The sequence below is a fragment of the Aplysia californica genome, unplaced genomic scaffold (genome assembly GCF_000002075.1).
Source record: "Aplysia californica isolate F4 #8 unplaced genomic scaffold, AplCal3.0 scaffold00799, whole genome shotgun sequence".
Lineage (NCBI taxonomy): Eukaryota > Metazoa > Mollusca > Gastropoda > Aplysiida > Aplysiidae > Aplysia > Aplysia californica.
In genome coordinates, this window is record NW_004798069.1 from 119,209 (window position 1) to 140,423 (window position 21,215).

General features: G+C 39.8%; 1 protein-coding gene and 1 non-coding gene across 2 annotated transcripts in view; one reads left to right on the plus strand and one right to left on the minus strand.

Annotated features, from left to right (window-relative positions):
- LOC101859739 (ubiquitin carboxyl-terminal hydrolase 24) overlaps positions 1-21,215 on the plus strand; it is a gene marked incomplete in the record, with an annotated part of 85,583 nt that overhangs the window by 43,455 nt on the left and 20,913 nt on the right. Inside the window, 12 exon segments of the mRNA XM_035972697.1 lie at positions 477-538; positions 1,322-1,507; positions 2,428-2,542; positions 2,803-2,944; positions 3,749-3,909; positions 6,349-6,529; positions 12,763-12,845; positions 13,639-13,777; positions 16,164-16,283; positions 16,985-17,271; positions 18,815-18,954; positions 20,526-20,661. Coding sequence (XP_035828590.1) covers positions 477-538; positions 1,322-1,507; positions 2,428-2,542; positions 2,803-2,944; positions 3,749-3,909; positions 6,349-6,529; positions 12,763-12,845; positions 13,639-13,777; positions 16,164-16,283; positions 16,985-17,271; positions 18,815-18,954; positions 20,526-20,661 — 1,752 coding nt within the window.
- Positions 12,230-12,366, minus strand: LOC118478664. Its single transcript, XR_004859213.1, has one exon. It is a non-coding gene; the product is annotated as a U11 spliceosomal RNA (small nuclear RNA).

Genomic DNA, 21,215 nt, shown 5'->3' on the forward strand with positions numbered 1-21,215 from the left:
ACTGAGATACCAAGTCTAGGGTACTTGTTTTGTGTATAGAATCATCGTTTATGTACCGTATGTATGTCGGATGTAAAGTCTTTAGTTCTTTGGAGTATCTTTGATTTGTGACATGTATGAATATGCAAGTTTTAAACATTTTTACTTTTTATTTGAGCTAGAAATTGTGATGATCTAGGAAGTATTTTGCTCAGAGCACCATGTGTATGTGTCTTCACATATTGCCTTGTTTGCTTTTCTCTCTCGCTTCTGAAGTGATAAAGTTAGACTCTCCATGTAGTAGGCGAAGGATAAGAGTTTGATTCACATACAAGGAAGATATATTGAGTACTTCCATCTGTCCACTGAGATTTGTCCCATTCTGCCCAGGCTGACCCTGACGGGCAGAGTTGAACCAATCTGCCTCTTAAAAGATCTTTCTTTGTGTGTTGATGAGGGCTTAAAATTAAAGATGTTAATGTTTCTGTCTCTTTCAGACTGCTGACCCAGTGTTCGCAGTATTTTGAGCTGAGATGTCGACTCTTGGAGAACTTGTCGCGTAAGTGAGCGCAGCTGTTTCCTGTGGGGTGTGTCGTAGCTCAGTCTAATGTTCTACGAGACAACTGCTGTTTGAATGAAAAAAAACTAGTGTATATGAATCTGAGTCAAGTTGACCTTTTTGAAGATGTGGTTCAAGTGAAAAAGCAATTGTCTTTCTATCTTAGTTTATTTTGTCAATACCTCTATATTCAATGAATGTACCAGCATGATTGCAAATGGATAAATTGAACAGAAACTAAAGTTTTAAGCTTTTTATTTTCTATTGGTAACGGAATGTGGGATAATAGTTCTAATTCTAATCTCTGTCTTTCTTTCTTTTGCTCCTGTTGATCTCTATCTTTCTTTCTATGCTCATATCGACTTCTTTCTTTGAGACATATTGACTTATAAGGCGTCGGTGGCCTAGTGGTTAGGCTCTCGGACTCGCAACCGTAAGGTCGTGGGTTCGAATCCCGTCAGGGGCCTGACGTTGTGTCCTTGGGAAAGGCACTTTGCACAAATTTTCCTCACTTCACCCAGGTGGAAATGGGTACCCGGCTATAGACAGTGAATGTTCTTGTCAGTTTGATAGTGTTTGAGCGCGTGAAATCAGCAGCTTGCACTGTATGCTTCCGCGGAATCTGAGAATGTTTCTGAGTGTTCTCAGAGGGTCAGCTGGGGTAATAATAGTTGTAATGCGCATAGAGCATGCTCTTGAGCATGGATATGCGCTATATAAATGCAATGATCATTAATGTTCTTGTTCCGCGTGATATTATTTTCTTTGTTTTCAATCTGTCAGTGTCGGAGCAGAAGAAACTCAACTTTGACGTGAACAGCATGCTGGAGGACGAGATTGCCTGGCTCAGCAACTTTGTCCCCTCGCGACACACGGACCTACGCCAGACGGATAACACGCTGCTGGCCGGACACCTCAAGCTGATCCGCACGCTGCTCACCTGTGAGGGAGTGGACAAGGTGGAGCACGGTACGGAACTTTGGGAAACTTTTGAGCTGTGTTCATTTGGAAAGAAATGACAGCCTGAAATGTATTGTTACTGAAGAAACGATTGTGGATAAAGGCAAATCGAGAAAGATGTACAGGAAAGTTTTGTCATAATATTAAATAGCCAGAAAGCTGGTACTGTGAAGGGAAGGTTTGTGATGCTTCTTTGGAAATGTATCATGCACTAGAATGTGCAGATGATGATGATGGTTCTTATTTTTTATTCGAAAAATGTAATTATTAGACATAGTCTTTTCTTGTTGAAGTTAAAGACTTCTTGTGATTTAGTAAAGGATGTAAATGGCAGTGAGAAAGGTAGGATTGAATCAGTGTTTGATAATTGATTTAAATGTTTTGGTTTTGTTTCCCTCTGTTGCTGTTGTAGGTGGTTGGCAGGTGCTCTGATGTGATTTGTACCTTCATACCTCTACTGTCCTTATCTTTTGTCTTTGTGTGTCACTCTTTAGTAACACCATATTAACATGTTCTTATGCACAGTAGAATTGTAAATGGGCTGATTTATCAATGTCATGCTCATACTGTGCCGGAACGACATAGGTGGAACTGCTGCTTTTTCTTTCCTCATCCTTACTATCGTCATTTCTTCCTCTATTTTTTTTGTATTGTCACTCCCTTGTGAACTTCCTATTTCCTGGGTGCCTTGATAGTCGAAGCAGAATTTGTGCTGTTGAGGCTAGAGAGGTGAGCAGAGTAGCGTGATTCCCCGTTTTTGAGTTTTCTGTTGACACCCACCCCTTGGCGCCCATATGACCTCATGCAGTTGCAAGCGCCGTAAAACCTTACTAAAACAAATAACACCGTCGTCATTTACATGACTTAATTATGTTGCAAATGCCATCAAACTCTTAACTAAAACTAAAAACTCTGTCTGTTGTTTTCAGGCTCGGGCCTAGTGAGTGATCTCCTGCACGACTTCTTGTTCCCGGCCTCCAAGCTCATGTTGGACAGCATGAACCAGACCGCACAGGACCACAACCTGGCTGAGTTTAATCCAAAGTAAGTTCGCTGTTCACATGCTTCGGGGATATTCTCTTTTTTTTTTCCTTAAGTTTTTTATTTAACAAAACAAAATTAAATAGTGATGGAGTAGCAGTTTTGTGTTTGGTTTGAGCTTTTTGATGAAATTAGAGTTGTTGAGTGCTCAATGCATCGCTCCTGATGCCTGTCTGTAGATGTTACTAATCTTTATTTTTTTCCCCAGCACTGACTGAGATTTTTGCTTTAATTAACTTGCCACCTTTTTGTACTCCCTAAAGGTGTTCCAATTCAGAGTCACGTGTGGCCGCCCATGAACTCTTGGCCGAGCTCTCCAACAAATGTCTGGCCAGCCTGCAGCTGATTGGCAAAGAGCTGCTCATGATGCACCATCAGCTCACTGACAACGCTAAAGAATGGGAGGTAAGGGAGGAGATGGGAAATGTCATGTTAAAGAATGGGAGGTAAAGGAGGAGAGGATGAATTTTGTCATGCTTAAGATTAGGAGGTAAGAGAGGAGAGGAGGAGATGAGTCATGCTAAAGAATGGGAGGTAAGAGAGGAAAGGATAAAATTAGTCATGCTAAAAGGATGAGCTTTGTCTAGTGAAGAAGGGAAGGCAAGAGAGGAGAGGATGAGCTTTGTCATAACATATTTTGCACTCAAAATTGAAGTGTAGAATACAATGTGAAACTTACAGTAGGATATTTTAAGCCAACATTTTTTTATTCTGATGGTTGTGGAGTATACGAACTAACAATGCTAGAGAATGGGAAATGAGGGAGGAGAGAATGAGATTAGTCTCAAAGTGCTATGTATCATGGAGTAAATGTGACTTAGTACAACTACCACTTTGTGAAAGTTGATATTCAGTGATTTAACCACCCACGGCATCCCCCTGACCCAAGCTCTCCGGCTGGCAACAGAGAGACGTCTCTTTCTTCCCGCTACACCCAAAAGGGTATAAGCGGTAAATAAAAGTAAAGTAAAGATATTTAGTGCAACAGCACATACCTTGTATGTTTTGGTATTTAGTATTACTAATGTTGATCTTTAATACAACAACTGCCTGTGTAATTTGGTATTTAGTATTACTAATGTTGATATTTAATACAACAACGACCTGTGTAGTTTGGTATTTAGTATTACTAATGTTGATATTTCGTACAACTTTCGTGTGTATTTTGGTATTTAGCCTTACTACTGCTTTATGTTTTTCCTCGTTTAGTACATGCCTCCTGTGGATGGGCGTGCAGCCTGCGGCTATGTGGGCTTGAAGAATGGTGGCGCCACCTGCTACATGAACTCGGTGTTGCAGCAGCTGTATATGACGCCCGGCATCCCTGAGGCTGTTCTGTCTGTGGACGAGGACGAGCCGGAGGAAGACAGGTGGGGAGAGAGTGGAGATACTGACGCACACAGATACTGACACACACAGATACTGACACACACAGATACTGACACACACAGATACTGACACACACAGATACTGAAATACACAGATACTGACATACACAGATACTGACACACACAGATACTGACACACACAGATACTGAAACACACAGATACTGAAACACACAGATACTGACACACACAGATACTGACACACACAGATACTGAAAGACACAAATACCAACACACACAGATACTGACACACAATGTACTGACACACACAGATACTGACACACAATGTATTGACACACAGATACTGACACACACAGATACTGACACACACAGATACTGACATACACAGATACTGAAACACACAGATACTGACACACACAGATACTGACACACACAGATACTGACACACAATGTACTGACACACAGATGCTGAAACACACAGATACTGATACACACAGATACTGACACACACAGATACTGACACACAATGTACTGACACACACAGATACTGAAATACAATGTACTGACACACAGATACTGAAACACACAGATGCTGATACACGCAGATACTGAGACATGCAGATACCGAAACATACTGAAACACATAGATACTGACACACACAGATCGCTACCTTAGAAATACAAAGTTCTATTTGACATGTTGGGCCATTTTTGAGTTACTAAGACTTTGAGGTCAGAAACCAAATGTGAGGCATGCTGACAAAATGAGTTACTTCTCCCAATCCACACATGGAGATATTGGCCAAAAATCAACCCTAGGGTCAAATTAATTTATTTTCTATTGATGCAATATTCTTTAAGTATAACATGTCTCATTATTTCATACTTATAAATTGTAAAAGCTTAACCTATAAGCGTGATGTATCTATTTCCACTGGGCTCAAATGCGAGAAACAACTCATTTTGTCAGCACACGTCACAAATGTTACCCAAACGTTGTATCTGCTCCATCAAAATTAAAAGATTAATGGGAGTCATTATTAAGATATTCCAAGAATTGCATTCGAAAAAGCTTGACATGTTGTGAAAGTCAAAATTTTTTCTTGTCAAATTTCTGAAAACTAGGTAGCCTACTGGGCAGATAGCACTTTGAAATTCTAGGGTAGCGAGATGTAAAGTGATGTTTGGTGATAGGTAAAATGTCATTTTGTGAAAAAGGTGGGGTGTGTCGAGTCAGGGCTCAGGCAGGAGGGTGAGGAGGTCTTGCTTAACCTTAAATATATTTTGTTGTGATATGTTTCGTGTGTTTCAAGTTGTAACAGTCACTGAGACTAGACCTCAAATTAAAAACTAAACTACGATTTGTTCAAGAAAGGATGTTTTATAGTGGAATGTGCAGAATCATATGTGTCACGCGTGGTGGAATCGAGCGCTTGTCAATTTTTGGGTTTGTGGAGTTATTGGTATCATCTTAAAGATTGTTCGTTTGTCTTGTTTTCTATGAATAAAGTACTCATCTATCTTAAATTTAAGTCGAGATACTATCGATTGAAGGAGGTGGGGGTAGCCTGGTGTATGGGTAAAATTAACTAGAAAATGGCCACCAAAGTTTGGTCACATCCAAAGCTGTAGTGTCCTTGGCAATGAAAATTTACATTTTTTGTTCCTTACTCAACGTTTTTCAATAAAAATCCACACATAAATGTATTTTAAAATGTACATAAAGTTTGATAAGCCAAAAATAAAAGGTGATAAGAATTGCGAAACCTACGGAGAAATGACGATGTCTTCGATTTCAGTATTTTGACGAGCACTTGATTTTGCCATGATGTCTCACGATAAGAGGATTTTTCTTGAGATATCTGTAGATATATGTATAATATTTATATATGTAGGGGGTAAAAATTTTAGTTGTGGTTAATCAGTTCCCAGAGTTTTGTTTGATTTGCTGAACAGATTTAAAAAAGAGACTTGATGGGTTTATATTGGGACAAATGTAGACGCTCCATCTCTCTTATAATTTCAAGTGCCCAGAATTACTAAGGAAATGTAAGACATGTTTGCCGATGTCTGTTTCAGATCTGACTCTTGAAGAAGAAGAAGGAGGAGAGGAGGAGGAGAAGGAGAAGGAGGTGGAGGAAAAAAATGTACACTGAAAAGCATTGCCTATATTTTATTAAGAAAAATGATTTTCAGTACTCTTTTTTTTCCTAGTTCAAAATAACAGTTAAGCACTCTTCCGGAGCTGTTCAGTGGTGATGAGGCTTATTCAGTGTCTCTGTGTTTTGAATATTTTATTAAAATAATATATAATTTCAATTCTACGTATATCTACATGTTTTTTCACCATTCCTGTACAGCCAAGAAAAATTTCCCTCACTGGGACAATAAAGTATCATCTAATCTTATCTCATCTCTCGTCTCATCTCATCTTAACTGTTTGATTGGTGTCATGTCCCCAGCGTGTTCTATCAGATCCAGCTGATGTTTGGCCATCTCATGGAGAGCCGACTGCAGTACCACGAGCCGGAGAAGTTCTGGTCTGTGTTCAAACTTTGGGGCCACACGGTCAACATCCGGGAGCAGCAGGACTCCTTTGACTTCTTCCAGGCAGTCTTGGACCAGATTGATGAACACATGAAGGTCGGTAGACGTGATTGGTTCTGTTGGCATGAGCTGTACATAGCATCAATGCTATCACATCGTCACAGGCAGGAAACAATTGCCTGAGTAATCTTTTTCAGGTTTCTTGTTTTTGATACTGTAAAAATGTCTGTTACAGTAGTCTCCGCCTAAGATCCCACTGCTTATGATCCCGGTTTTGCCTAAGATCCCACTGCTTATGATCCCGGTTTTGCCTAAGATCCCACTGCTTATGATCCCGGTTTTGCCTAAGATCCCACTGCTTATGATCCCGGTTTTGCCTAAGATCCCACTGCTTATGATCCCGGTTTTGCCTAAGATCCCACTGCTTATGATCCTGGTTTTGCCTAAGATCCCACCGCTTATGATCCCGGTTTTGCCTAAGATCCCACTGGTTTTTAAAAAAAATCTGAATTTTTACTAAACAAAAGTCACCCCAAAGATCCTGCTCTGAAGGTCTACAATAGGCTACATTTGGTTAAGATCCCACATTTCGGATCATAATGTACGGAAAAAAACCTCAGACGGGCATAGCACATTAGCTCATAGTAAAAATTTGCGATCTTTGAACCGCCCCTAGAGTCACAGATCAACCACTCTGGTGAATGTTGTCACCATGTGCGTTGTAAATCCTTGCCCCACCCAGGGTCACACCAATCTGTGGACTTGCCAACGTGTTTGTTTTCTCCAAACATCCCACTCGCTTCTGAGCTCTCCACCGAAACTTACATCACACACTGAGTGGGTAGGGCCTTCAAAAGTTAGCACCAGGCAGGACCACATCGAACTGTGAACTCTTCCCTGACCATTGCAGCATTTGTCTTCCGAATTTACGAGACCGACTGAATTTTAATTGGTGTGGTCAGGCTCATTGGTACGTAATGACAAAGGTGGGGAACTCTGTCAGAGATGGAAAGCTATACTTTTCAGACAGGTGAAGGGGAGGAGCCACTGGATAAGAGTAAATCTTGAGACTCAGGATAGGATAATAAGTGAAAATGACACGCCTCATGCTACTGTGCTTGGTCAACCACTTTTTGCTCGCCATTAGTCATAAATCTATCCATGTGTCACGTCAGTTCATTTTAGAGTGAAGGGGGACCATTTTACCGGTTGTGAGCCTTAAGATAGGTCAAAGTAGATTCTTTCCTTGATCCGTCGGCTAAGATCCCATTTCCGCATTTTCCTTGCTCCCAACCACTGGGATCTTAGACGTAGACTACAGTACTTGCCTTATGTACTTGATTTCGCAGGATGGGAAGCTCAGTTTATTATTTTTTGTGTGGATTTTCTTAAAGCAAAACAATGAATTGCCTTGGGCAATTGTTTTATGACAGTGGTGACACTTGAAACTGAATACCAGGGATAGCCAAATTTAATTTGCTTGAAGCTGAAAAAAATAACTAGAACCTTTAAAATGAAAAATGTGAAACAGAATTATTTCATAACAGAATATCTCTTAGAAAATACAGTCAAACAAGTGTAAAACGGCCACCCATTGTCAAGGAGAAAAGTGGCCGCATAACACAGGTGGCCGTCTTAGGCGGGACTGTTCAAAATGAAGAAAGCAAATAATTCTTTTCTTTGGTCCAAACCGGGGCTGATCTCAGACTTTAGACTGCTTAAGGATAATTCAAAAGGGTTTTTGTTTTCTTTTGAAAAAAGGGGTTGGGTGGTGTAAGAAGGGTTTTTGTGTTGTTTTGTTGGTTTGTTTTTTGGTAAGCTTTCTTTTTGTTGCTGATTTTGTTACGAATATATATATCTATTATGTAAGTAAGACGATGAAGACTGAGTGCCATGGTAAAACAAACACATGAGTCGCCACCACTCAGAGAATGAGCGACACTTCTGTTGCCAGTTTACGTCAACGTCCATTGTTACTTTGGTACAGATTAGGTAATCAAAACAGTGACCAGTCACCTCACACATGATTTGTGCATGGGTTGTGGGCGGGGCTTATAGGTTATGACGAATCGCGCTTCCCTCTCCAGCAGTTGAAAATTTATTGTTATGTCTACCCATCGGTGAACTTGGGTAAACATTCAGTGGAGGGACTAACAATAACGACAGATGAATGAATTATGACGGCCTGTCCACAGCATCAGGGGTCAATTCAAAATTTATGACAAAGCGTCAGGCAATGAGTGAACACGCCTAGCCGCCTGAGGCAGGTAAATTTGACCGTGGGTTGATAAAAAAGGGTGGCCGCTTTGGACAGATGCCCGTTTTACACAGTTAAATTGTATAGAAAAAACGCATGGGGGGAAATCGTAAGGTGGCCGTCTTGGCAGGTTCGACTGTATGTCCATTTTGTTTCCTTCCCATGGTTGTTGGGAGATGAGAACATTGTATGGTCTAGTAGCTCAGAGTAATATCTCAGTAGTTTGGGAAATCTGGGTTATCAACTGTTGTCTTTTCTCTCTGACCTTTCTGCTATTACGATTTCTTTGTCGAATTGGAGTAAGACGTGGAACTGTGTTATAGTATTTGTGGTAATGTTTGAATTCTGTTTTTACCAAATGAAGGCACCATTGCGATAAAAAAATTTTTTTAAGATAAATAAAATCATAATAACTGTTGGACTTGGTCGTAAATCCTGTTGTTAGGGATTATAAACTGATACCACTGATTACTTCAAACTTTTAAACATAAATAAAAGTACAAGACATATCTTTGGTGATAAACATGCCCGGTAGAGGTGTGCGAGTAACGAGTCCAGGCTCGAGTACTCGAGTAATACATGCGGCGAGTCCAGACTCAAGTCACAAGTAAATTACTCGAGTAAGGACTCGAGTAAGGACTCGAGTCCAGACTCGAGTCTGTAGGGGAAAAACAGAAAAAAGCAGAAAAATTTGGTTTTTAAAAAAGTTAAGAATTGATCAAAGAAAAATTCTGATAAGCAATTTTTTTTAAACTGAAGGAAAAGGAACAAAAAAAAACAACAAAAAAATACCCCTTCCCCAAAGGAAAAAACCGAACCCCCTCCCCCCCAGAAAAAAGCAAAAAGGAAACCACTGTTAGAAACCCACGATGACCAATCAAACTTCTTTCTTTTATGAAGTGCATTGTCTGAGGTTTACAGATTGTATACATTTTATTCTTACTGTTGTAACAAAGAATTATTTAAAAAAATAAAAAATAAGATAAGATAAGATGAAGACTACCTCTATTCTAGCTTAGTTGTTATACAGTTGTAAGCTTCTCACTCACCCGGGGTGAGAGAGCGAGCCTTTTGGCTATTCTCTTCATGTGTGCGTTTACCGTAATGTGATACCCAGTGTAAACCACAGAATTCTAGATCTACACTTTAAAAAGAATTGAATTCTGTCGTGTAAACAAACGTTCCAGTCCTCTTGTGTTAAAAACATGCAATTTTATCTGCGGGCATTGAAAGAGAGAGAGAGAGAGAGAGAGGAGTAGCCTAGATATAGCGAGAACTTCTGGGCAAAACAAAATGCCGATTAGGGTAGTTCGGCTCTATTCTAAAAGTGAAACAGCCGTAGCATCATTGTAGACCACCAAATTAGTTTTACTTTTGTGTTATAATATAATTTTTTTAAAAAGGGGTTTGTCTATTTAATCATCCTCACCGATAGGAAGTATTCAGAAATTAGGAACACCCGGTTTTGTTTCACAGCGGGTGAGAATAGCCAACACTGGCTAGTCTCACCCGGGGTGAGAGGTCGATCACATTTTTATTCTCACCTGGGGTGAGAATAGCCACTTCCTAAGATAAAATAAAATAAATACGGTATAAACAGCATATGTCTAGAATTGCCATAAGCCTACTCAAGCTACCTCCTAGGAAGGCACTCTATTTTCTGTCCGATATTCAACAAAACCTTTTTTGAAACCCACTAAAATTCCCTTTCGGGATACTATTACTCGAGTAATAACTCGAGTCTTAAGAGCCGTGGGACTCGAGTAATTACTCGAGTAATTACTCGAGTCCAGAGCAGATACTCGAGTCCAGAGCAGATACTCGAGTCTGGACTCGAATCTTAATATGCTGGACTCGCACACCTCTAATGCCCGGGCTTGACAAAATTTGGCATTTTGCCTGGTCAAGGGTGAGAACCTAGAAATGTTTATTCCGTACCTACCCCCCTAACAATGATTCTCTGCAGGTTCGCAGTGTCTTTTGGACTGATATCCATTATATTGTCATTTGGTCTTATAAGGGCGCCGGGCATAGCGAGCACCAGCAGTAGAGGTGTGCGAGTAACGAGTCCAGGCTCGAGTACTCGAGTAATACATTGGGCGAGTCCAGACTCGAGTCACAAGTAAATTACTCGAGTAAGGACTCAAGTAAGGACTCGAGTCCAGACTCGAGTCTGTAGGGGAAAAACAGAAAAAAGGAGAAAAATTTGGTTTTTAAAAAAGTTAATAATTGATAAAAGAAAAATTCTGATAAGCAATTTTTTTAAAACTGAAGGAAAAGGAACAAAAAAAAACAACAAAAAAATACCCCTTCCCCAAAGGAAAAAACCGAACCCCCCCCCCCCCAGAAAAAAGCAAAAAGGAAACCACTGTTAGAAACCCACGATGACCAATCAAACTTCTTTCTTTTATGAAGTGCATTGTCTGAGGTTTACAGATTGTGTACATTTTATTCTTACTGTTGTAACAAAGAATTATTTTAAAAAAATAAAAAATAAGATAAGATAAGATGAAGACTACCTCTATTCTAGCTTAGTTGTTATACAGTTGTAAGCTTCTCACTCACCCGGGGTGAGAGAGCGAGCCTTTTGGCTATTCTCTTCATGTGTGCGTTTACCGTAATGTGATACCCAGTGTAAACCACAGAATTCTAGATCTACACTTTAAAAAGAATTGAATTCTGTCGTGTAAACAAACGTTCCAGTCCTCTTGTGTTAAAAACATGCAATTTTATCTGCGGGCATTGAAAGAGAGAGAGAGAGAGAGAGAGAGAGAGGAGTAGCCTAGATATAGCGAGAACTTCTGGGCAAAACAAAATGCCGATTAGGGTAGTTCGGCTCTATTCTAAAAGTGAAACAGCCGTAGCATCATTGTAGACCACCAAATTAGTTTTACTTTTGTGTTATAATATCATTTTTTTAAAAAGGGGTTTGTCTATTTAATCATCCTCACCGATAGGAAGTATTCAGAAATTAGGAACACTCGGTTTTGTTTCACAGCGGGTGAGAATAGCCAACACTGGCTAGTCTCACCCGGGGTGAGAGGTCGATCACATTTTTATTCTCACCTGGGGTGAGAATAGCCACTTCCTAAGATAAAATAAAATAAATACGGTATAAACAGCATATGTCTAGAATTGCCATAAGCCTACTCAAGCTACCTCCTAGGAAGGCACTCTATTTTCTGTCCGATATTCAACAAAACCTTTTTTGAAACCCACTAAAATTCCGTTTCGGGATACTATTACTCGAGTAATAACTCGAGTCTTAAGAGCCGTGGGACTCGAGTAATTACTCGAGTAATTACTCGAGTCCAGAGCAGATACTCGAGTCCAGAGCAGATACTCGAGTCTGGACTCGAATCTTAATATGCTGGACTCGCACACCTCTAATGCCCGGGCTTGACAAAATTTGGCATTTTGCCTGGTCAAGGGTGAGAACCTAGAAATGTTTATTCCGTACCTACCCCCCTAACAATGATTCTCTGCAGGTTCGCAGTGTCTTTTGGACTGATATCCATTATATTGTCATTTGGTCTTATAAGGGCGCCGGGCATAGCGAGCACCAGCAGCCTCAAGATATAAAAATTTTGCCTCCGAAATCTCTTGATTGCGATTCCGCACAGGACTTACGGCCGTTTAGCCATCCCGTGTGCCATGATCGGCAGAGGCCCTTTTATTGAGTGGTGCAAGAATTCCAGTTTCAATCAATGTGAAGTTGTCCTACAGTTATGGTGTGGTACAATAATTGAACACTCATTATTAATTTGAATGCATTGTATACATAATGAACACATTTTTATATTTATACCGGAAAAACTTTTGTACCCGTGCGTTCTGCATTTCAAAGTGAACATGCAACGGAAACAAGATTATCGCTATTTTGTACTGCATTGAATGTGAAATAAAGGGGAATAATTAAGGCAAGGGAAATAACTGATTTAATTGTGATGAGGGTGCCAATACTGACAAGGGATATAACTCTTTATTTAAAATACTTTTATTAACTGCATCTCATTTTCATTATTAATATTATATAATACTTTTTTCTTATTTCATTTTTTCACAAACTCAGGCAAGTGGAAAGGGTGAGATCTTCAAGAAAAAGTTCCAGGGAATATTTTCTGATCAGAAGATATGCAAGGATTGCCCCCACAGGTAGGGTTTTTTTTCTTTCTTTTTCTTTTTTGTTCTTCCAGTGAAAGGCATCAAATGGCCATTCAAATCTGTAGTGTAGTGCGCTCTTTAAAGCATAATCACATGGAAAATTTGAATGTGGGAAGACAGAATGGAGCGAAATGTAAAATGTCTCTCTGTTTTGTCCTAAGTTTAACTTGCTTGTTGTCAAGATAATTACTCTGGTTTTTCTTTTTTTTTTCCCTCCTGCAATACTATCTTGTGTCCCCAATTCCTTATCTATTATTTAGTCATTTTTGTCTGGTCTTGTCTTTTATTTCACTTGAAAAGGCATACAATATGAGTGATTGGACAGTGCTACTGGTAGGTCCCCCCTCCCCGTTGTTTCTGTCTATCTTACTTTCTCTCTCTCTGGTTTTTAATGGCTAGTATTGTGTCTCGGTATGTTTCTCCATATTCAAACATACTCAAGCCTACAGTGTATTAGATCTTAGTAGCAGCTAAGAATAGCGAACTGCAGCATCTCTGGGGGAAAAAAACCACCCCAAAAAAAAACCAACGTTGAAAATTATTGCTGTGCTTTGTGGTGGGGGGCATGGTAATATGCACATTTTACTTTTTTCATCAGGAGAGGATAATGACTTTGGGAACATGAAGAAGAAATATATGGAACAGACCACATCTACAAATTATTTTTTAAAATGGGGCTTACAAAACAGTGCATTTATCTCCTCTATCCCAATTAAGAGAGAGAAGACATTTGTTTTTTAAGGAAAACATGCTGCTATAAATTGTGTGTTTTTTAAATTTCCAGGTATGAGAGAGAGGAGGCATTTATTGCCCTGAATCTGACTGTGAAGAATGCCACGTTGCAAGACTCTTTGGAGCAGTTTGTGAAAGGAGAGCTGCTGGAAGGGGCAAACGCTTACTTCTGTGAAAAGTGTGGGGAGAAGGTGAGGGACAGGATAGTTTTCAACCTATATGCTGCTTTTCCCGAGGTTCTCTTAGGTTGTCAAGTAGGGTTATACCGCAGGTCATGTTTGTTTTAGTGAGAGTTTTACAGCGCTTGCAGCTGCATAGGATTATATAAGTACGCAAAACACCAGTTGGCTGCATTCACAACAGTTCACCATACGGCTTGATTTTGTTCAGTGGTCAGGTTAAAAAGTTAAAAATTTTATGGCAAAAATTTCAGTTTTAACCCCTTCAATGCCGCAGGTAAATAGGCCACTGTGCCGGGGGAAATCCCGTGAACCAAAGCGCTCGTCAATTTTTGGACGTGTGGAGTTATTGATATCATCTTAAAGCTTATTCATTTTCGTTGCTTTCAATAAAAAAAAAATTAAATAGATGTCAAGATATTTGCGATTGAAGGTGGGGTAGTCTGGTTTCAGTGGTTAAATTAATGAGGAAAAGGCCGCCAAAGTTTGGTAACTTCAATAGCTTAAAAGTCCTTGAAAACTGAAAAGTGCGTATTTTGTGCCTTAAACTAAACAAGGGTTTTCAGTAAAATTCACATGGAAATGTGTTTTCAAATGAACGTAAAAGATGTTTAGCCAAAAAAAAAACCCATTTTCTATTTAAAAAATGCCAAACTGGTGGTAGAAAATGCCCTTTTCTTCAATTTTATTATTTTGATGATGCCTGATTTCACCACGATGGCTCTCATATATGTGTAAGTCCATCTGTGTGCACTGCCAGTAAATCACTTTTGTGTGGTAGATGTGTATATCTAGATCTAATGTTCTCTTTGAGCTAAAATCTGAATCTGATGCTTTCAAATGGAGGGAAAACGGAGGTAAACATAAAGGGAAGGAACTTCAAAAGTAATTACAAGATTTTAGCAGTGACTTCCCTTATAATCGGTATTAAAACAACCTCTGTCACAATCCCGTAAATCCTATGGGCCATAGGCACAGCGCTATTCGGTTCAGGCCCGCAAATTCCACTGATGCGGCAGCGAAGAGGTTAAAAAACCACCACAAATTTATATTAAATTAATATAACAATGTCTACACCTTTCGATAAAGGCCAATGGCCTTCATAAAATCGAGAATTCTCTTGGGATCAACAGCATGGAATAGATCTTTTAATTTTTTACATATAAAATATATCCAAAATCCGAACATTCTATTAGTATGTGTCTAATGGTAAAATCCGTATTGCATCCGACACAGAAGGGTTTCCCATCTCCCTGCAGGAGTTATTTATGGGTCAGGGAGGTATGTCCAATATGTTATCGAGTTAAAAACAACTTTGTCTCGTTTGGAGAGACCCAAAAGTTTTCATGGGTCCATTTTGAGCTTGTCATTTAATTGTTCACTCCAGTGTTTCTCCCTCAGACTGGGGGTGCAGCTTTTAACCTTATTTTCAATGTCAGTCTGTGGGAGGGTTTTCTTCGTTGATCCCAACAGAAGGGACAAGATTCCTTTGCCAGGAGATTGACCTGCTCATTTCCTCAGATGCTCACTTGGCTAGGCAGCCATGCGAACTCGACACTTTTCCTCTGTTCAGACCATATATCCTCAGTCGTAACTTAACTACTTTCAGGTGTAAAATTGTGGGATTTGTGAGGGAGGGGAGGCAAGATAAGGAATCAGACAAAATGAGAAAAGATGTTTTGGGAGAATTTTCTATGTATTGTATGAAGTGGCTTCATAATCTTTTAGAATCATTGTGTTGAAGGCTTTGTAGACAGGCTGCCGGATTAAAAAGCAAAGATGATAGGTTCAGGTCTTGGTCTATCTAGGTTTATTCAAATGGACTTGAACATATATGAGCTCTACTTATGCCCTTTTTTGCACAAGACACCTGTCTTAGCTTGTGTCAGTGTAATCTAGCAGTTGACCCAAGGTAGCTCATGTATACTGGTTTTCTATCCTTAGGGGAATAGGGTTCAAAAGGTGAATGCTGTGTTCTTCTTACTGTTAATATAATAAAATTGTTCTCCTTCAAACTACCCAAATATAATTTGAGTATCAGTGTTTTCTGTGAAGTAAGCCATTAACAGCAAGTGTTGATATCTTGTAAGTGATCCTATGGTATGTCTCGGAACCTAGAATTAACTCTACCTCTGTGGATGTCAAAGACCTTTAGAACAGAATTTTTAATACCTTTTAGAATAATGAAATGACAAAGAGTAGAAAATGTCTTGTATGGAATGTTTCAGAGGAACGCCATCAAAAGGATGTGTATCAAGAGCCTGCCTCCCATGTTGTGTATACAGTTGTGTATACTCTACCTCTGTGGATGTCAAAGACCTTTAGAACGGAATTTTAAATACTTTTTAGAGTAATGAAATGACAAAGAGTATAAAATGTCTTGTATGGAATGTTTCAGAGGAACGCCATCAAAAGGATGTGTATCAAGAGCCTGCCTCCCATGTTGTGTATACAGCTCAAGAGGTTTGGCTATGACTGGGAGGCCAACAGAGCCCTCAAGTTTGATGACTACTTCAAGGTAAGTTCAACTTATTTTTGGTGGCGAAAATCCTAGGATCTTAGTTGTTGTAATATACCCACATCTCTGTTCTATGTAGTAGATTTGTGGGATTTGTGAGCGAGGTGAGGCAAGATTAGGAATCAGACAAAATAAGAAAAGATGTTTTGGGAGAATTTTCTATGTATTATATTAGAAAGTGGTTTCATAATCTTTTAGAAACATTGTGTTGAAGGCTTTGTAGACAGGCTGCCGGATTAAAAAGCAAAGATGATAGGTTCAGGTCTTGAAAGAAGGGAAACAAGCTTGACAATATGGCTCAGTACTACAGTGTATGTGAATTCCATACTGTTGAAGGATGGGTAGCGGGTGCTGGTGGTTGATTCTACCTCTTTTTTCCCCTTTGGTATGTGGATTAGTATATTATTTTTCACCAGTGGTCATGGTTGTGATGTACTATTCTTTTAAAAAAAAAATCATCATCGTCCCTGGTCTTCATAATAATATGACAGCACCAGGCATCCTGATGAACACAGCTGTCTATAAAAAAACCCGAGAAATTGTTATAGACCTTGAAAGAAACTAATACTATGGATAATTTCAGTAGGGGATACTAGCTTTATTTTGTTTGTGGCCTATATCCTGCCCCAGGGTGAGAAAGGCAATGATGATGATGATGATACTAGCTTTATGTACTTCTGATTTTCTTCCCCCCCTTACAGTTCCCTTGGACGTTAGACATGGAGCCCTACACAGTCGAAGGAATGGCACGGAGGGAGGGGGAGCAGGCGGAGCGAAGCTCCCTGAGTTCTGACACCGATGGCCCCTCCTCGGCGGTGGATGGTGAGGTGGGAATGGCTGATCTGCTGAACGGCGACGTGGAACAAGGGGTGGAGGCGGCCTGCATCGACACGGACCGGAGCCCCATCCACTACGACCTTGTAGGAATCGTTGTGCACAGCGGGCAGGCTAACGCTGGACACTACTACTCTTACATCAGAGACAGGAGGTACATACACCAGAGCTTTACTCTCTTTCTCTCTTTTTTTTTTCCTTTCTTGCTTCTTTTTCCTTTAACTTAACTGCATTTTGGTACTTAATTGATTGGTTACTTGGTTGGAGAATAGGTATCATGGCAGGCTGTCAATGCCATAGCTGCTTCTCTCTCCTATCCAGGATCCATGAAAGGGTTGGCTTGCTGATCGTTCCAGTTATCAGCTGGTTGGATATTCTTATGAATTACTTCTTGTTAGAGAGAAGCATGTCGATGCATTAAGGAATGTCTGACAATACAGCGTCCATGTGACAATATATAATTATAGAGTTTATCTGTCTTACAATACAGCGTCCATGTGACAATATATAATGATAGAGTTTATCTGTCTGACAATACAGCGTCCATGTGACAATACATAATGATAGAGTTTATCTGTCTGACAATACAGCGTCCATGTGACAATATATAATGATAGAGTTTATCTGTCTGACAATACAGCGTCCATGTGACAATATATAATGATAGAGTTTATCTGTCTGACAATACAGCGTCCATGTGACAATATATAATGATAGAGTTTATCTGTCTGACAATACAGCGTCCATGTGACAATATATAATGATAGAGTTTATCTGTCTGACAATACAGCGTCCATGTGACAATATATAATGATAGAGTTTATCTGTCTGACAATACAGCATCCATGTGACAATATATAATGATAGAGTTTATCTGTCTGACAATACAGCATCCATGTGACAATATATAATTATAGAGTTTATCTGTCAATGCCGGACAATGACCAATACATTTGCAGAGAAGTTTATTTGTCAAGCCAAACAGAAGAATTCCGAGAATGAAAAGTGAGACGACTTGTGGCTTCTGCTATGGCCAATGAGACCAAGACCTATAATGACACAATATGTGAGGCAGCGTGGTGGAATCAGGCGCTCGTCAATTTTGGGGCATGTAGAGTTATTGGTATCATTGTAAAGCTTGTTCACTTGTCTTTATTTGGATTTTAGAATATCCATTTATCTTGAATACAAGTCGAGATATTTGCAAAAGAAGGAGGTGGGGGTCACCTGTTTTCAGAGGTAAAATTAGTGAGAAAATGACCGCCAAAGATTAGTTATTTCCTTAGCTTAAGAGTCCGTGGTAACTGAAAATTTAAATTTTTGTGCTTTTAATCAACGTTTTTCAGAAAAATCCACACTGAAATGAGTTCTTTAATGGAGATGAAAGATGTTGAGCCAAAAAACAAAAATTTGATAAAAATTCACAAACCAGCGGCAAAATGCAAGTTTCTTCACTTTGATTATTTTGACGAGAGCCTGATTTCACCACGCTGCCTCACATATGTTAACCATAAAAGGATCCAGCTTTGTTTCATAGACAAAAATGTTACTCCAGTATTTCATTGTAAGTGATGCATTGCCATTGGAGGCAGGACACTTTCATTTACAGAAACCTCTGTCAAGGGTTTTAATTATTTATATTGTATTACAATACCACTTTTTCCTTCCCCCTACAACTCCCAACTCTGCCGCCACAGAGGTACGGTGCTCACGAACCCCAACAAGGGCAAGTGGTTCAAGTTCAACGACACAGTGGTGGAGGAGTTTGACATGAATGACATGACAGTGGAGCAGGAGTGTTTCGGGGGATCCTACAAGGCCAAAGTTTATGACTCCTGTAAGTGGTAGTTTATGGGCAGCTCTTGTAAGAGATAAATGATGACTCCTATAAGTGATAAATGATGACTCCTGTAAGTGGTAGTTTATGGGCAGCTCCTGTAAGAGATAAATGATGACTCCTGTAAGTGGTAGTTTATGGGCAGCTCCTGTAAGGGATAAATGATGACTCCTGTAAACAAGTGATACTTTATGACGCTTGTCATAGTTTATGTCTCTTGTAAATGAGTGATAGTGTATGACTCCTGCAAGTGATAATTTTTGTGTGACTCCTGTAAGTGACAAATGATGACTCAAGCACGCAAGAAATGACCCCTGTAAGTGAGTGGTACTTTATAACTCTTGTGAGAGTTTCTGGCTCTTGTAAGTGAGTGGTAGTTTATACACCTGTAAGTGATCATTTGTGTATGACTCCTGCAAGTGGTACAGTGGAGTCCACTTATAACGAGTCTTGAAATAACGAGAAGTCTGTTATAAAGGCACTATTCTAAAACCCCGTTTTTTCTCCTTCTTTATCTTTGTAAATAAAATACTGCTATAGCGCAACCAGACGTTCACGCGAGTCGGTTATAGCGGAATATTGCTGCTGCTGTGCACAGCGCACAGACCAATTAAACATATATATTATAAAACCTTGCCAATTGAGAAAGTTGTTGGTGATCCAGGGAAACAAAGAATGGGAGAGTCCACGCGAACCAACAATGAAGGCCGGAGCGAATGAGTGGGGAGGGTGTGGCATGTGCAGACAAGCAGAACGCATTGCGTGATAGGCCAGCCCAGTCTAGATTATCTAGGCATACCATGCCTCTCACTTCTCTGGTGCGGGATGGAGAGGTCACAATGCTGTGATAGGTGGATAGAATGAATGTGTGACGTGCGCAAGCAGACGCAACATACCACAGGGTGTGGTGGAGTGGGGGAAAACACAGCGGGTGAGTTAGCCTAGAGCCAAAGCCAGAGCCCCTTTTTTCTGATCGCCAAGGCCGATTTGTCAAAATTGCTAGTGTTACAGAAAGAAACCTGATTGGATTTTTGATCAAGTAAGACCTAGAGATCATGTTGAACAAATCATCATCAGGGGAAATACAAAAAAGACTAAACAGAACGCCAAACTCATAGATTAGGCCTACTTTACTATTTCGCTTGAATTTATTACTGGATACCTTGTAACGAGAATCCTGCTATAACGGACATTTCACACCAGTCCCGTCCCTCTCGTTATAACAGGATTCCACTGTACATGACTACTCAAGTAAGAAATGGCGATTTCTGTTAGTGAATGTTACTTTATGACTCTTGTAATAGTTTATGGCACCTGTAAGTTGTAGTTTATGAATTAATAATAGTTTTTTTTTAACTTAAATAACTTAAATAAGGTTTGATACTTTCATTGCTGAAGCTGATGCTGAGAATTTTTGCAATGCCTTGAGAATTGTAGCTTTTAGAGATGGGTTTTGTAAATTTACTTGCACTGTAAATTATTTTAAAAACCCAGAACCTTTGTTTTGAAAAAACATTTTGAAAAAACAAACAAAACCAACCTTGAAATCTTATATGTTTGCTCTACAACAGCGAGCACTTACCCTGAGGAGCGGCTGCGTTACTGGAACGGCTACCTGTTGTTTTACGAGAGGATTGAAGACCTGCGTTCTCCAGTGACCGCAAAACGCAGCAAGATCATCTCAAGGAGAGTCCTGCCGGAGGGAGGGTAAGGCACACAGCTGGAGAGTCCAGTCTGCTCAAATCCTTTTCTCCGGCAAGTGGCTCCCGGCGGCTCGCAGTTGGAACGGCTGTGCCGATGAGCTGCTGGTAGCAGCTCAGGCACATTCTTTTACAATGACTCTGATGTCAAATTACTTTTCGGCAGTTGCCAAGAACAGGTCTATTTTACCTGGAGTTCATTCATTAGATGAAGAATTATGGAAACAGGTTCACTTGTTTTGATTGAGTAACCAATTAAGTGAGTTATGTATCACTTTAAGATTTTTTACCTAAAGAGGGCCCTGGCATATACCCCCCTTGGAGATGGAGTTAAGTAAGTATGGATTTTCATGAAAGTGAGCTTCAGTTCAACATTAAACTGGTTTTCCTTCCTTTCTAGGTGGATAAGGGAGACATTTAAAGAATGCAGTTTCTAGAAAGTTATTTTCAAGGTCCAAAATTAATGTCAGAACTAAAAAAAACCCTTCTATTTTGATTTTAAGCAATTATAATATTGTTCAAATGGAAAAATGATGTCAAAGCTGTTCACCCCTTCCCCCT